The sequence below is a fragment of the Taudactylus pleione genome, unplaced genomic scaffold (genome assembly GCF_031769625.1).
Source record: "Taudactylus pleione unplaced genomic scaffold, aTauple2 ptg000218l, whole genome shotgun sequence".
Classification (NCBI taxonomy): domain Eukaryota; kingdom Metazoa; phylum Chordata; class Amphibia; order Anura; family Myobatrachidae; genus Taudactylus; species Taudactylus pleione.
Genome location: NW_028284620.1, coordinates 7,395,001 through 7,411,539, shown reverse-complemented (window position 1 = coordinate 7,411,539; position 16,539 = coordinate 7,395,001). Strand labels below are relative to the sequence as shown.

Sequence of the window (16,539 nt, the reverse complement as noted above, 5' to 3'; positions counted from 1 at the left end):
AACATAGGCATGCTGCATATCATCTTAATCAGCAGAAGCTGCTTGTGCGAATAAGATGCATTTGAAGTGAAAGGTCACACAACTAGACGCTCAACGCTACAAAGTCACACGGAGCTCCCGCATTGTGTGGCGCGACTTGTAGCGCACGGAGGATAGATGTATGTGGACACATCTGTACCTGTACTTAAAAAGTGCTGCTGTCAGGGAGGAGATGCAGATGTAATAAATGCTGAGCTCAGTCGGGTTTGAGATTTTTTTCAATCCCGAATCCCGGGATTGAAAAAATGAGGCGGGATTGGCTTCCCTACTTCCGGTTAATTGAATAAGAAAAACTGCGGTTGTCCGTAATTTCTCACGACATGTGGGAAGAAAATGAGTTCTCCCAATTAAATATACTGCTACAATATATAAATAGAGGCAGATTTTTATTTTCCCCCTTCCTTACCCTACTTGTCCTGCTCTTTGCCAGTATTTATTACGTTTTGTTCTAAGGGCTGTCGTATGATAGGTCTACTGTCATAATGTTGGCATAATAATGTTGACCATGATGTCATTAATCATGATATGTCGACATTTTAGAATGCCGACCTATTGTCCCTGGTGTGATTTGCCTGCTCCTGGCAGCTGCAGTGAGTCACACGTGGCTTCCCGGGACCCAGCGGTCAGACGACTGTGACTTCAGGTTCAGAGCTGTAATCCTCCAGAGAATTTCTACTTTATTCCTAACCCTTCCTCTAGTGCCTAACCCAGAGGTTCCCAAACACGGTCCTCAAGACTCCCCAACAGCTCAGGTTTTGGAGATTTCCATGGTTGAGCACAGGTGGGTAAATCAAATTGACTGAGGTAGTAATTAAGTCACCTGTGTTCAACCAATGATATCCCTAAAACCTGAACTGATGGGGAGCCGACCGCGTTTGGGAACCTCTGGCCTAGCCCTAAACCAACACCCTCCTGCCCGCAGCCTAACCCTAATCTTGACATTCTGACAATGTCAACATATTACCTGTTAGCATTTTAACAATGTTGACATAATAACTGATGTCAACATTATAAATGTCATTGTCGAACTTTTGACTACATCCATTAGTTGAAAAAATGTGAGGTTTGTTTTAGATAAATAGAAGTACAGAATAATCTTTGGACAGTGATGCAGTTTGTACCGTTAGAAACTTTTAATTCTCTATTACACAGGTTCTCAAACTCTGTCCTCAGGACCCCTAACAGTGCATGTTTTCCAGATCTCCTCACAGCAGAAGTGAAATAATTAGCTTCACCTGTGGATATTTTAAAATGTGCTAGTGAGTAATGACTACACCTGTGCACCTGCTGGGCGATCTGGAGTAGCGAGCTGTTTGGGGTCCTGGGGATAGAGTTTGAGACCACGGCTCTATTACACCTATCTGCCATTAATGTGCTATAATATCTGAATGGTGTGTTTAAAAACCGTATTAAGCATTTGTATGAACCCATTTACCACCATTATGTTCATACACAATCTGTTTCTCATGTTAACATCACTATTAGATACTAAAGCGCACAATGTTAATTTTCATATGTTTCCCCAGCTATTCCCTGCATGTCTAAACGAGCTGTCAGATGTTGGCTGCATATATTAAGCAGCTTAATATGTTTAGTTATGTGCTGTGCCAACTGTTACACTTTTTTAATTATAGCTTAGTTTCAGACTATATACAAAGATACAAATATGCCATTCATTAGTCTAATCCGCATATATGTAACTAGAGAGAAGATCCAGAATTCGGCAATTAAATTTAATAAAAAATATTCCTAAAGTGTGATCAGCATATTGAATAATTCAGATCATGTGCATTTTTATTCTGCCATTGTAAATCACTGCGCAGTATGCTGCCACTACATTTAAGTTAATAAACGTTGATCCCTAAAATCACAAATTTATAAGCTGTAGGCATTTACAATTCGTGTTTATAGGACATGTGGTGCATACTTGGTATTGATGTATTATGCCACATAGTTACTGCAGCTATTGAGGGCATTCTACTAGATTCTCTCAGCCCTCTGGTACATACTTCACCCTCATGCCACCCCTTATGCTGAATCTGGAAAATGCCTGAGCTGGTCCTACCATGCTATCCTGGTCACTGGTTTAACACCTGAACTCCATCTCCAGTCCTACTAATCTCCACTGATCCCCCAATCCTAGCTGCCTGTTCTCCACACCACACTGCTCAGCTTCCCGTACTTTGGCCTGCCTCCATTGGTATACACTGTGACCATCACTTCATGTATGAATTACCTACCTAATAGTGTACTTATATCCATTCATATATTCATACACGTCTCATTTGGCTTCCACATATGCCTGGCCTGTTTATAAATGTTATGACTTCCACACTTTCATCTTGTTGATTTAAGACCTTAGTCTTTTATTTGACGTCCTGATGCAGAAGTGTTTCTAGCTTTTGGAATAAAGCCACATTTCTATTAGAATGTGTGTAAATCCATCCAATATACCAGGCTCTCTCCTATTTAATGTTATCCTGGCTTATAATTGCAGTTCCTCAGGTATGTTTACCTTGAGCAAAGCAGGATGCCCTATGGCAGAATGTTCCTTATGCATATATTAATATGCTTAGCATATAATATGCTAGACATGCAGAATATTGTGCTGAATACATTAAGATGTAGTGTTTTCAGAGAAGTAAAACATTCTATAATGTGATGAAGGAGATACTCTTTCTATGGCAATCAATCGCCCTGACCAGTGAATGATTAGTATGCTATATGTTATCTTTGTTCTTGGTTTAAAAACTGGTGACAAATGCGTAATTGTTAATGTGATGTGATCATAGCCACCAAAATATCTTCTAGCAGAAATGTATATGTACTGTTGCTTACATACAACCCCTGTGTAACCCATGTGTGATATGACTGATTCCGCTGCCAAATAATGTTAAGGTATATAATCACATGGGCATAAATGATCATATAAATCTGTAAATGTGATAATTATCTGTTAGGCAAATCAGGATTACCCTATGATGCATTGGTTAAACACTGGTACCAGCTAAAATAATGACATTGATGGGTGAGCATTTTAGATTAATACCCAGCTGTAGACCTATCCCCATCATTCTAGCTATGGCAATGTATCTTGTCATGTATAGGTCATTTACATTTGGATGTTATGAAGTCTAAAGGAAATTAGTGAGTGGGTTTACCCCTAACCATGCCCATCCGTGGTGCTGAGTGACGGAACGTCGCTCTAAAGCCTCTTGCACCCCAGTGTCTGTCCCTGTGTTGTACTACTGTTTGTAAAGCTAGTATAGTACATGTAACTGGAGATGGAAATGGAGAGCATGGTCTACAACGACGCCCCTTCCCCTCCAGATCACTCCTTCGGCGGCGGCGGTGTGTTTTTCAGAACTAAATTTTTTTTCAACATTCTGTTTTAACATTTTAGAAAACACATTTCTCATGCAGTAACATGTAATTCCAGTACAGTGTCCATGGAAAGCACATGTATGTGTTCCTGTATTTTATCCATGTTCCTGAATCCCAGCATATGAGTAAATGACCGCACAGAATAGTGACAGAACACCTACGGACACCTCATTGAGTAGGAAAAAGTGACATAAAAGTAGCTGCATCACTACAGACAGCGTGTAATATTCCCATGCTTAACAATAGTGGGCACATTATTTATTTCTTTATTTTCCCCCCCAGCCTTTTTCTGCTAAGTCATCTACTCCCAGCAAGAACTTGCATAAGGAGCTGTTGTCCTGCCTGAGGAATGCAACCTCCCAACCAGTCTCAACAGCCAAAGCCAGGCTCCAGTCCAGTCAGCTGAGGCGAGGAAGTCTAAGCAAGAATGTGGTTACTGTCAAAGTGTCATCTCCTCCCAGGATAAACCTGCAACCCAGTGTTGGTAAGAGGATTTACAACATGATAATTGGTCACTGGTAATGTTAGACTGTCATGTAATTTCTCCTACACAGTGGAATCTTTGGATATTAGAAATGAACTACAGACACATTTTGTACTAATTTGGGCACCATTTGCATAAAATTGTTTTAAAGTTTTTTTTTTTTTTTTTTTTTGTTTGTTTTAAATGCATCTTCTGGATGATCAGCCAGCGAAGGTCTTGGCCACCGACATCATTTTAAAATCCTCAATACAAACAGTGGCAGTTGCTTCAGAGTAATATGTTGAGTGTCGTATGTGAGTGTTTACACATTACAGGGTTGATAGGGACCTAAATAAATAATTGCTGTATAAATCAATAGCAATCAATCAGTTATACGTTATTTAATTCTGAGGGGTATGAAGGTTAAAATAATTGAATGGATTTCTTCCTGAATATGCCTGTCCACTCTGATTTAGGTTTAGGGAATTTGATAATTGTTCTAGGTTTGCTTTAGATATTATCTTATTAATTTTATTTATTGTTTTACTATTGACTTGTTTGTTAGGTTTAGCACTATACGCTGTAATGTCCTGATACCATGCATGAGGAAACCTGTTTGTGCTTACATAGAAACCATTTTTGTACATTTTGTTTTGATGTTCCAGGATTAGCTGCCAGAGATATCTCCACTGGGATACATAATATTAATGATAGGTGTTACTTGGCGCTTATATAAGTGGTTAAACAAAAGTTATGTCCTCGCCCATAAGAAGTGATTTCATGTATGAGGTGTGACCTAAATATATGTAGATGAACCAGATCCGGAATCCTTGGTATATTTTCCATATTGTGTTTATTGTGATGGAGGTTATGTGCCTTTTTTGTGATTTTTGCAAAAAAAATTTTCAAAGCAGGAGCAGATCTATACTGGGTACAGGGTATGCGGTACACATGGGCCTCTAAATCAAGGGGGGCCCTCATTGCTCACCCTGCACCCATAGACTATATATATTTTATTTTTCACTGACACTGAAGAAATCACCAGGAAAATGACACCGGTGCCATTTTCCCGAAGATATGCATATATTACTCAGTTGTGGGAGGCTCCCGAATATTTGGGTAGCCCCGCACCCCTGGATGAGTGTCCGGATCGCCCGCATACTACCCACTTTCAAGTGAAGTGGGCACGATAGTGAGTTAATTGCCGAGAATCGCGGCTTCGTATAGAGGGGACCGGGGGTAAATGTAGCGAAACCGCTTCATTTAGCCCCCCCCCTCACACCTGGTCCTGCAGTTTGCCGTGGTGAGGGTGGGGCATAATGAGACAGGAGCACGGCTCTGCCCCCCCCACCCCCACACCCCCCCCTGAAGTGGCCAGCTATGTCTCTTCACCCGGAGAGGAGATTAAAGAAGTCTGCAACGATGATGCACATGCACAGTATACTCTGGTACAGAGCCATAGTATACTCGGCACATGCATTGTGTGAGAGGGAGGGGGAATCTCACGGACTGTGCGCGGGCCCTCTCCTCTTTTAAAACTCCCATGTTTAAAGGCTTGACGTGATGATCACAGAAGAACTAACATGCTGTACTTTAAATGATTATCATTACCATGTTATGGCTTGGCCTTCTGTATTACTGAAAATACACTCTAGCGAACGGAGACTTGATTTCAATACAAAACTGATACCGCTAGTTGCTATTGGCACATGAAGCAGCGCTGGCATCGGTGAGTAGACCTCTCCTGGAATGTGATGACCACTGCAGGCATTTTGCTGAGCACCTGGGTTGAATGATACAGGCTGCACAGGTGCTACAGGAGGATGCTTGCTAAATGCCAGGCAGTCAATACATGTTGGGTGCTGTCTCTGACCCTGTTGTTGCAGCCTAGAAGACATTGTATTGGGTGCTGATGGGACATGCTGCGTGATATGTTTTTTGGTGTCTTTTGTCCCTGGTTCAAAATTTTTGGGGAGGTTTTTTTTTTTTTTTTTTTTCTTTTCAAGGTATGGGTTTAAATGTTCCCATTATTTCTGGTGGTAACATGTTTCAGATGCTATTCATTATTTTTATTTGCACGTCGAGACGTTAATATCTTTTTTACATACAGTGCTGACCATTTCTCACACACTAAATTAGCTTTAAGGAATATTGTACTTCAAATGTGCCTGGAACATCAATAGTTATATATCTAGCTATTAATTGGTTGTCACTAGTGTCTCTGAGCATGTTAAATGTTTGAGCATGTTTTGTAGGAAACTTTCTCTATGGTACCAAACATCAGAGACTGTATTACCAAACTACATTTGTGTCCAAATCCTATTGGCCTAGAATGGCAAAATAGTTCTGCAGTGCAGGAGTCCGCTTTATTGCCATCTAGTAGCAGAGGGACTTTTAGTAGAAGTGCCTGGTAAGCAAATAATACCATTTTTATTTTTTTCCGTGCTGGGTAAATACTGGCTGCTATTACATGTAGCCCACAAATACTTGACCGCTTTATTTTTACACTTAAATCTAGATTTGAGTTTGGACACGTCCCTCCCAAATCTAAATCTCTCTGTACATTTTAAATCTGCCCCACTTGCAGTGCAACATGGTTTTGCCAAAGTGCACAGTTACAGATGTGTCCTCACTTGTCTTTGCTGTAGTCGCACCAAACAGCCCCTCTCGGCGCACCTTAGTCCCATAAGACTCTGCTAGCACTGGACGTCTTTTTTGTCGAAAATGTGTCTAAGTCGCAATGCAATGTAACAAGGATGCACAAGGAGAGAGTGCTGAATATACTTGTATATCTGTGTGCAATAGAGTATCTCAATCAGCATGCAAGGTGCTATGATTCAATGGCCGCAGCTTTTTTCCACTCCAAGTTCTGTTTACAGACTCGTTTGCACATAGATATCCAAGTGTTTCCTAGCAAGTGAATCAGCACAGTCTCTTGGTGCGTCCTAGTCGCATCAGATTGTGGCTTAAATGCATTTTCGGCAAGAAAAGATGCCAGATGCTAGCAGAGTTGGACGGCACCCAGGCAGCTCACTCACTCCAAGCAAATCGCGCTGCATGGTGCATTGAGGCTTGATGAGCAAGGACACTTGATAATTTTTGCTTTACTCCCACCTCCGAATCAGGCCCCAAATCTGTTTTATAGCACGAATTATCGGCAGCCGTTTAGTAAGTAACCAGTGTATATAAATGCCCCTCTTTCATTTCAGCTAGTTTGAGTTGTGCTTCCCAATTTAAAGTAGCTGAGACTCTATGTACAGCTATCCATTTTTATGCACTTTATGAAAAACTAGCGACCTGCCCTGGCTTCACACGGAAGCAATTTTGAATTTATGGCGAAAGTCTTTATTTTATTTTAATTTTTTTTTACAGAGGTCTAAGATGCCTTGTAGATGACTTTAGATGGTTTTCCTCTTAAAGTCCACTCAAAAAGATTTAAGGCCTGATTAAGGATCTTTATTGCGATCGCAACTGCGAATACGCACACAGCTCAACTGTGATTGTATGCTAATTCATTGCAGTCGCTATGCTGCCGCAGCACTACATTTGGACGCCAACTTCACCATACACATATCCGTAATCCTTAGCAAGACTGCGAAACCATCGGTAACATCGAGCACCATCGCAGCCTCACGCACACTTGCACAAGCTCTGACCTTACTCAGAAATTGCTAACTTCAGCGCACGCTATCAGGCCTCAGGCTGCGTAGAGCATCGCAGTGAATAATTTATGCATGCCCATGCAACAGCGTTCAAACACCCTGTCACGCCAGTGTTTCACTGACCACCCCCCCTTGTCGCCACCTACAAACGACACTTTCTGTCAATCACTCTGCCTAGTCACTGTGATCGAAGTGGCCGGCTCGCGCACTGCGATGCATGCACAGAACGCAACAATCGGCCGATTGCATGCGTATTAGCAACTGCAATCCAAGCTGAATCGGGCCCTTAGTTTTGACGTGACACGCAAAAGGGCCACAAAGTTGTCCATGAGCAAGACCGTTTCCACTTAGGTCAACTCCACCCACTTTGTGTCTGTCCCTGTGCTTTATTGTCATGCCAAAGCAGATTCTAACCGGGAATTCGACTGGTTTCAAATTAAAGAATTGTTTTTCACATAAATAATCTAGGAATAGTAAAAGAAAGAAAAAAATTACGTTTTGTATTGCTGAACAGTGTTTACATTCATTTATCTGGAGAACCCAGATAATACGTATCAATCTCTACATGGTATAAAATAAAGTCCATCGTTGTGATAAATCTTTTATGGCTTAGGCAGCGCAAGCTAAGACATTTATTATGACTTCACTAAAATGTCACTGCTCGGCTCCCTTTTGTCATACATTATTGTTTCATACACCCAACTTTCCTCAACAAATGCTCTATAGCAGGGCCGGCCAAGACGTCGATTGCAATCTACCGGTAGCTCGTGGAGCTCCCGTAGGTAGAGAACGACCAACTTGCTACAACAACTATAGAAGCCTGAGATAGCTTCAGATGCCAGCGTTCCCAGTGATGCAGGGCGCAGGTATGATGAGCGATATGAGGAGCCTGCACGACCGCTTGATCTAGTTAGATCCAGTAAGCGGCTGCGAGTGAAAGCAAGAGCGCTGACAACGTGGAGTGGTGCCCAGCGTGAAGACAGGTAAGTACTGCATAGGGGAATGGGACTTGTTCTACACTAGGAGGAGGCACCAGTACAGGGGGCAATGTATATGGGGCACTGCATAAGGGGTTCGAATACAGGGGACATTGCATAAGGGGCACAACTACAGGGGGAACTGCATAAGGGGCACAACTACAGGGGAGAACTGTATAATGGGCACAACTGCAGGGGCATTACATAAGGGGCTCTAATACAGGTGGCATTGCATAAGGGGCACTACTACTGGGGGCAGTGCTTAAGGGGCACTACTACTGGGGGCATTGTGTATAAGGGGCACTACTGTGTGTCATAGCGTGAATAAGGGACACTACTTTGTGGTGTAAGAATTGGGGATACTATGTGATTTCAGCAGGACAGACCCCATGCCCCTTGCTGTGAAACCACACCCTCTTTTTTGCATTTCCAGGCTCAGTAGATTACAAAAGGTTTTTAGTTTTAAATGTAGATCAGAGTCCAAAAGACTGGCTACCCATGTTCTATAGAATAGTGAAAACTGCTTCAAAATCAGTGGTTCTTAAGAACAGACTGACGCCTACCAGGGACTTTATTCTATACTATGTGTAGTTGAGACCATAGAAGTGCAGGTAATTGGCTCACTACTATTGAAGGTATTGTATAGATAATTTTCTTTGAACGTAGAACTATGTAAGCAGTGTCTTCTCCAAGCATCGCTTGAAGAGTTTCACTGCACACGGGTATAACCCGGGTCGGTGCCACAGTGTGAAAGGGGTTGTCCCGGATTTCACCCAGTTCGGAACCATGTACCAAATCCTGGGTCAGACCTGAGACTGTAATGTAAAAGTGGTATTACACTGCACTTTCGTCACTGGTGATTCCCGGACCGGCCCTGTTTATACCCCTTTACACTACAGCTTAAACCCAGGTTATTGGCGGGTTAATAAATGGTAATAAAAAAAAATATTTCCATATACTATTGCATAAGTAAATTAACGGTTTACATTTTATTATAGCTGTATAATAATTATAACAATCGGACATGCATATATGCACTTGAGTATGCAGCATACTTTTTCTTATTCCTGAAGGCTAATACTCATGTGCTAATTTATTCATGGTTTTCCAAAACTTCTCCTTTAATTGTCTGGGAGTGCTACTCCCCATAGTGTTTCTCTGTACGCAAACCACCCTGGCACTACCTGTGTTATACAGGGTGTGGGTATTTATCCAACCTGATGGTAGTTTTCTTGCACTACCAACTTTGTGCCTCTCTGGGGCTGGTCATCTGGTCTTTCGTTTGTATACAAATCTTCTAGCATCCGAAAGACCTAATGCTTCCATGGGACTTGACATTTATTGCTTCTATGTGGAAGGCCTCCTACATGTATTATAGTTACTGACTGTCCAATATTCATCACTAATTGAATTGTGACACAAGTGATGTGATTGTGCCAGTTTGTGAAATGTCAGTTGTGTATTATAATGTGCTGTAATAGTAGCAAAACTGGAAAACAGGAATTCCATCGCATACTACTAGTATAAAGGTGCCCATACACTGTGCGATAAATCAGACTGTCCGACAGATTGGTACGATCTGGCTGCTATATCGTACCGTGTTTGGGCATGATATCTGATAGTGCGCTCACCCGTGGGGTCGTACATTACACCCCCAGATCTTACTGCAGGTTCAGTCGATCTGGGGATGCGATGTGCGATCCCATGCAGCACTATGCGGGTGGGAAAGGGAAGGGAGCCGGCATATCAGGTGGTCGGACACCCGATCGCGCGCCGTGTGTGGGGGCCGCCCGATATATATTGGATGTCGGCTCCCACGTCGTGCCGCACAGTGCATATTGCAGTGTGTAGGGCCAGCTTAACAACTTAAACCTGGGAGTCTGCAGCAGGTTATTGGTGGACTGCAAGGTTTTATGACTGCAAGTGTGTTAGTGTCTTCTATTTATCCCATTTTAGAATATTTAAGTTAATAGAAAACTTTCTCTAATATGTTTAAGAGTTGTTCTCTAACAAACCTCTGCAATGTATAATCTAATGCCGTGCAGTCAGGTTATTTAAGCAATTGTTGCCAATAGCCTCTGGTAATGGGATTTCAAAGACATTCCAAATCTCCAAAACGTGTATCAGTGGATCTGCAGAAGAACACACATTACTTACATCTTGGTTATTTCTTACATTTGCTCTTCAAGCCAAATTGTCTGTAATATATATATGTGTGTGTGTATATGTATGTATGTATGTGTGTGTATATATATATATATATATATATATATATATATATATATATTATTATAAAATCTCTATCTGGCGGAGATGCAGATATGTGTTTTCCTGATTTTGAGCTGAGTCTTTATTAAGTGACAGGGTAAATCGACTAACAAAACACTAAGGAACCTTTTTATATTCATGTTGCTGAATATTACATTGAGCCACGTATTTATCAAATGTAGCACTATGGGCTAGTTTGTTTAGGTTGGGGTGTTGAGGGATCATTATATTGCTTTAATTCAGTCCGGAGATGATTAATGCTTTCCTCAATATCTGGAGGTACGGTATGTTTTGGATATATTGAAGGATCCAGATTTTTCAAATTCAGAGATTGTTGTCTTTTTGAATTTGATGGTAAGATTATGGCAGTAAGATATTGTAACTTCTAGAACACATTGTTTAAAAGTAGTAAAAAATTATTTGGGGCATAATTTTTAGAGATGACCCATGTCTAATGGTGGGTACACACTACACGATATGCTCCCTGAGCGATATCGTGTAGTGTTGTCCCCGGCAGGCTGTGCTCAATGTCGTTCATGACATTGAGCACAGCCGCTGAACGATATCATTAACGATATCGTTCAGCGCCGGGCTCTCTCCCCCATTCCCTGACATGCAGCAACCTGACGAGATCGTCAGGTTGGCCTGCATGTCAGCCCGATGAACGATAATGACGAACGACCCGCAGGAACGCGCGTCGTCGTTATCGTTCATCTTTCTGGGGTTAAAAATGGACGATAAAGTGGACGACTGAACGATAACGATATCGTTATCGTTCAGTCGTCCACTTTATCGCCCAGTGTGTACGCACCTTAATACTCCAAATTATAACTGATTTCTGGATTAAGTCCTGTCATTGTGGATATTGTCTATCCTTGGCTGTTAGATTACTGTAAATGGCATTGTATCATAAGAGATATGTGAAATACTCAGCTCTGTTCTGTGACGTACTTGCCTTGTTTTGCATTTGGCCCCGAAACTGTTGTGTTTTGCTGGTGGAATGCAGCCTCAAGTGTTCCAAGTCCTACCGCAACCACACAGCAGAATGAATAGACAGTCTCTTGTTACAGCTCTGTTTATTCCATGAAAGTGATTTTACCAACATACAGTAGGTAGTAAGGAACAACCTTCTGCAGAATTGCAGTGCAAATAGTGGACTTCAATATTATACTGCTAGTGTGTCTTTCAAAACGTTCCTTTGAATGGGAACGAAATACTTAAATTTGATACTCATCTTTGAGAGCACTGAGATAAACTTTGTGTATGTTGTTGGGAGGTATACATTTCCCAAGTTCTTACCTTCTGTGTGGAAATCGCCATGTAATGTGCAACTACTACATAGTAACATATACAGTCTGGCTCTAGTCTAGCATGCCCGGTATAGGTGGCGGGGAGGTTGTTTGCTGCTGAAGTGAGTCCAGTCAGTAGTTACAGCCAGCTGAGCCAGGCAGCGAGGAGGAGAGAGATACTGCCGCTGCTGCTACTGCAGGGAGAGGGCTGCACACTGATTGGCTCTAAGACAGTGAGAGCCAATCAGTGCTAACAATATGCCCTGTGGCCTAGCAGCAGCCTAGATAAGGGAGGCAGGGAGGGTCTGAGGATCACTTCTCTGTGGCAGTGAGAGACAGCCTCCAACAAACCCAGCATGAAGATTCTCTAAGCTTTTACTAAAGTGCGAGTTTTTAGAAGTGGAGTTGTTGCCCATAGCAACCAATCAGGGAGAGGGGAGGCATATATATTAGGATTTAAAGAAAACAAGCCACCATCAGAAAACAATTTAATGATTACAATTCGATGGTGGCAAACATCGGAAGCCACCATTGAATAGTGAAACTGCTTCCATCAGAACAAAAATATCAATGTTTAGTAACCATCGATGTTGTCCATCCCTAGCAGGAGGGCCATGGATGAGAGATTTACATTGCAGCTACCGTTAGCATTATCAACAGCATGTCCCCGGGGCTGAGGCCTTCCACGCGCAACCCGACTACCGAACATGGCGAGGAGCAATGTCCTCTTTGCACAATGTACCCTGTATTTCCTGGTCTTCCTGTTGAGTTTCCTTGTCGTGGTGCCCCTGTCTGAGAACAGTGCTGATTTCCATGGGAGGTGCCTCTTGTTCACCAAGGGCATGTAGCTGAGTTGGAACATTTCGCTGGCTGGAGAGGGGACACTTCACGGTGGATGACTGATGATCGGAGTCTGCCTGCAGGTTCAGTGTAGGAATGGACATTGGAATCCGATGGTTATTAACCATCAAAGTTATTGTTCATTGGTAGTGTTTTACCATTTGATGGTGGCGGTCCGATGTTTGCCACCATTGAATGGAAATCATTTGATGGTGTTCCGATGGTGGTTTTGTTTTTTAATTCCTGACAGCTATGCCCCCACTGGCTCCTTTCTGGCTACTGCGTCTGCATAGGGGCATCCTTATGGGTTCGTTGGAGGCTGTTCTCACTCTGCCTCAGATGTGACCCTGCTCAGTCCCTGACTCCCTCTCCTCTCTAGGCTGCTGATAAGCAACAGGGCACATTGGCTCTCTGAGGCAGTGAGAGCCAATCAGAGATAGCAATCAGAGTGCAGCCCTCACCCCTGCAGCAGTCAGTGACTCGCACAACGAAACCGTTTTTTCTGTGACTTGCTCCAGTAAAATTGTCACTGCTCAGCTTCCTCTTTATTATAGCGCCCCGTGGATCTCTAGCTAAGGGACACCTTAGGGAAAAATGTTTGATAGCGCAGCTTAAGGTGATTTGTCATTTGTAATTTTTCCACAATTAAATGACTCCTTGCTTTGGAGCTATTTTCAGAATTGTTTTTGTTTGCTCAGTATTAGCAAAAAATCAAACATAAAGATGTTCATGCAGTAAGCGCTCAAACCTGCAAAGTCTAATGATCTAGCTAGGTGCATGTGCATATGGTAGGCGAAAACAATCACAAAAAAAAACAAAAACAAAAAAACCCCTCTGGCTAACAACTCGTAAGCAGGAGTATAGTCTAAATTGAATGCCACAGTATACAAACTATAACATGTAGCAAGCAAGCAGGTAAGCATAAATCAATTATGTTTTAATCCCATAAATAAAGTGGGTATACTAGTAACAAATAAGCATACACAAAAAATGCATAAGACAGAAAATGAACTTTGTGGTAGCAAAGAGATACCACACAATAGGTGCAAATGAGTACCAATGGGGCATAGGGGATATTAGAAATGTCACGGAGTAGGTGCAGTGGGGGATGGATAAATGTCACTAGAAATGTACCAGAAAGTCTTGGACGCGCATGTAATCCCAGGATCTGTACAAACTTAAATCTTCTTTCAATACAGTCAATGAGTGGCGGCCGGTAAGTTTGAACAGGGGTGTGATGGTGCCAACACTGGCTACGGTTCTGCAGTAACCGTGACCCGCACACAGCCCGCTTCACTGCCGACCAGATTCTGGTCAGGGTTCCCCAGAACTCAGCGGGGAGAGCCTCGTCAAACCGGATCTAAGGTCCAGGCGCTTACAGTCTAGGGACAGCACGGCAGCCGGGATGTAAGTCCCCGCTACCTGTGCTGTGGCCGACGGCGCCCTCCGGTGTCTGGTGCTGACCTGGTCCTGCTAACCTGCGACACCACCTAGTCGCCGCAGCAGAGGGTAAAGTCCACGGCGGCAAACCGGTGGAGCGGCCGGAGGTCAGGTTTGTGCACGGCGGAGGTCTCTTACCGGGGGGCGAGGCTACTCACACCGCTTGGATCCGGGGTCCCTCTGGGCACAGTCCGGAAGGCTGGTGGCGGCAGGAGTACGGCGTGTTGTTCTTCTTATCTCCCGGATTCCACACAGTCTGGGGTGGCGGTTGATGTGTAGTTACTGCCTGGGTGTCTCCAACGCATTTCGGCCGGCTAAGGCGGCCTTGAAAAAGAGTGACCCCGGATCCAAGCGGTGTGAGTAGCCTCGCCCCCCGGTAAGAGACCTCCGCCGTGCACAAACCTGACCTCCGGCCGCTCCACCGGTTTGCCGCCGTGGACTTTACCCTCTGCTGCGGCGACTAGGTGGTGTCACAGGTTAGCAGGACCAGGTCAGCACCAGACACCGGAGGGCGCCGTCTGCCACAGCACAGGTAGCGGGGACTTACATCCCGGCTGCCGTGCTGTCCCTAGACTGTAAGCGCCTGGACCTTAGATCCGGTTTGACGAGGCTCTCCCCGCTGAGTTCTGGGGAACCCTGACCAGAATCTGGTCGGCAGTGAAGCGGGCTGTGTGCGGGTCACGGTTACTGCAGAACCGTAGCCAGTGTTTGCACCATCACACCCCTGTTCAAACTTACCGGCCGCCACTCATTGACTGTATTGAAAGAAGATTTAAGTTTGTACAGATCCTGGGATTACATGCGCGTCCAAGACTTTCTGGTACATTTCCAGTGACATTTATCCATCCCCCACTGCACCTACTCCGTGACATTTCTAATATCCCCTATGCCCCATTGGTACTCATTTGCACCTATTGTGTGGAATCTCTTTGCTACCACAAAGTTCATTTTCTGTCTTATGCATTTTTTGTGTATGCTTATTTGTTACTAGTATACCCACTTTATTTATGGGATTAAAACATAATTGATTTATGCTTACCTGCTTGCTTGCTACATGTTATAGTTTGTATACTGTGGCATTCAATTTAGACTATACTCCTGCTTACGAGTTGTTAGCCAGAGGGGTTGTTTTTTGTTTTTTTTTGCCTACCATATGCACATGCACCTAGCTAGATCATTAGACTTTGCAGGTTTGAGCGCTTACTGCATGAACATCTTTGTTTGATTTTTTGCTATATATCCTTTATAGGTTAAGTGGTTACCTAGGCAGTAAGCTGCTCCCATTTGTAACTCTTGGTACAGAAAACTAGAGCGCACCTACCGACTTCTATTCTTTGCTCAGTATTAGCATGCAGTACCAGACACTGCCATCTAGTGACTTCATTGAGCAGTGCATGTTTTACTGTTTGCCTTCTCCCAAATTAGCAATAATCTACTTTGATGTAGCTTCATTTTATGTAGGTAATATAAATTGCTGAATCTTAAAATGAGCCATAGTTCTGAGACCACACTTACTGGTTGTCCATGAAATAACTTGCATTACTGCAAAGACTTTCAGCCAGCCAGTTTAGACTCTGGTTGCCGGTCTTCTGGACGAAAGTGGGATTCTGGCGCCGAGATTTCGAGAGCCGGTTTCCAAACTACATCTCGTGCAGGGAGGTGGTTTGGACAATGATCCCATACAGCTGCTGTTCATGTTTCCGGGTGCTTCCTCAGGGAAAGCTAAAGATATGCAAACACCTCCTCTCAAATCATCTGTGACTGTATGACATTTCATTAAGATTCCTTTGTGCTGCAAAGAACTAATGTCCTCATTTGGTTAAATTTTTATGTGAAGTATAGTCAGGTAGTCCTCATTGGCTTACAAAAATTATTTCAAAATGAGTGGCCGTTTACATTTCTGCCCTTTTTTAAACATACATTTTGCATGTTATTTTTTTGTATAAAATTACTATCCGATGAGAAATTCAAAAAGTGTCTTTTTGTATCTTCTCCTTTCTTTAAACCCTGTTGTACCATTTTGTTGCATAACTTTTTATTAGGAAAGTAGACATTTAACAAGAAAGGTACACATAAGTACATCACATATGATGGTGCATGGGTCAAAGGAGCAGGGAGAATCCGATGTACATGAACATAGGTTAACAGTCCACAGAAATGTCCAATAAACACAGCAA

The 16,539-nt window shown here is 43.1% G+C and overlaps 1 protein-coding gene across 2 annotated transcripts in view; it reads left to right on the top strand.

The window, feature by feature from the left end:
• Positions 1-16,539, top strand: part of MTUS1 (microtubule associated scaffold protein 1) — a 221,233-nt gene that overhangs the window by 56,031 nt on the left and 148,663 nt on the right. For both annotated transcript variants that reach the window (XM_088478757.1, XM_088478758.1), the window contains exon 3: positions 3,706-3,907. In XM_088478757.1, the coding sequence (XP_088334883.1) occupies positions 3,706-3,907 (202 nt within the window). The remainder of the gene's footprint in view (positions 1-3,705; positions 3,908-16,539) is intronic.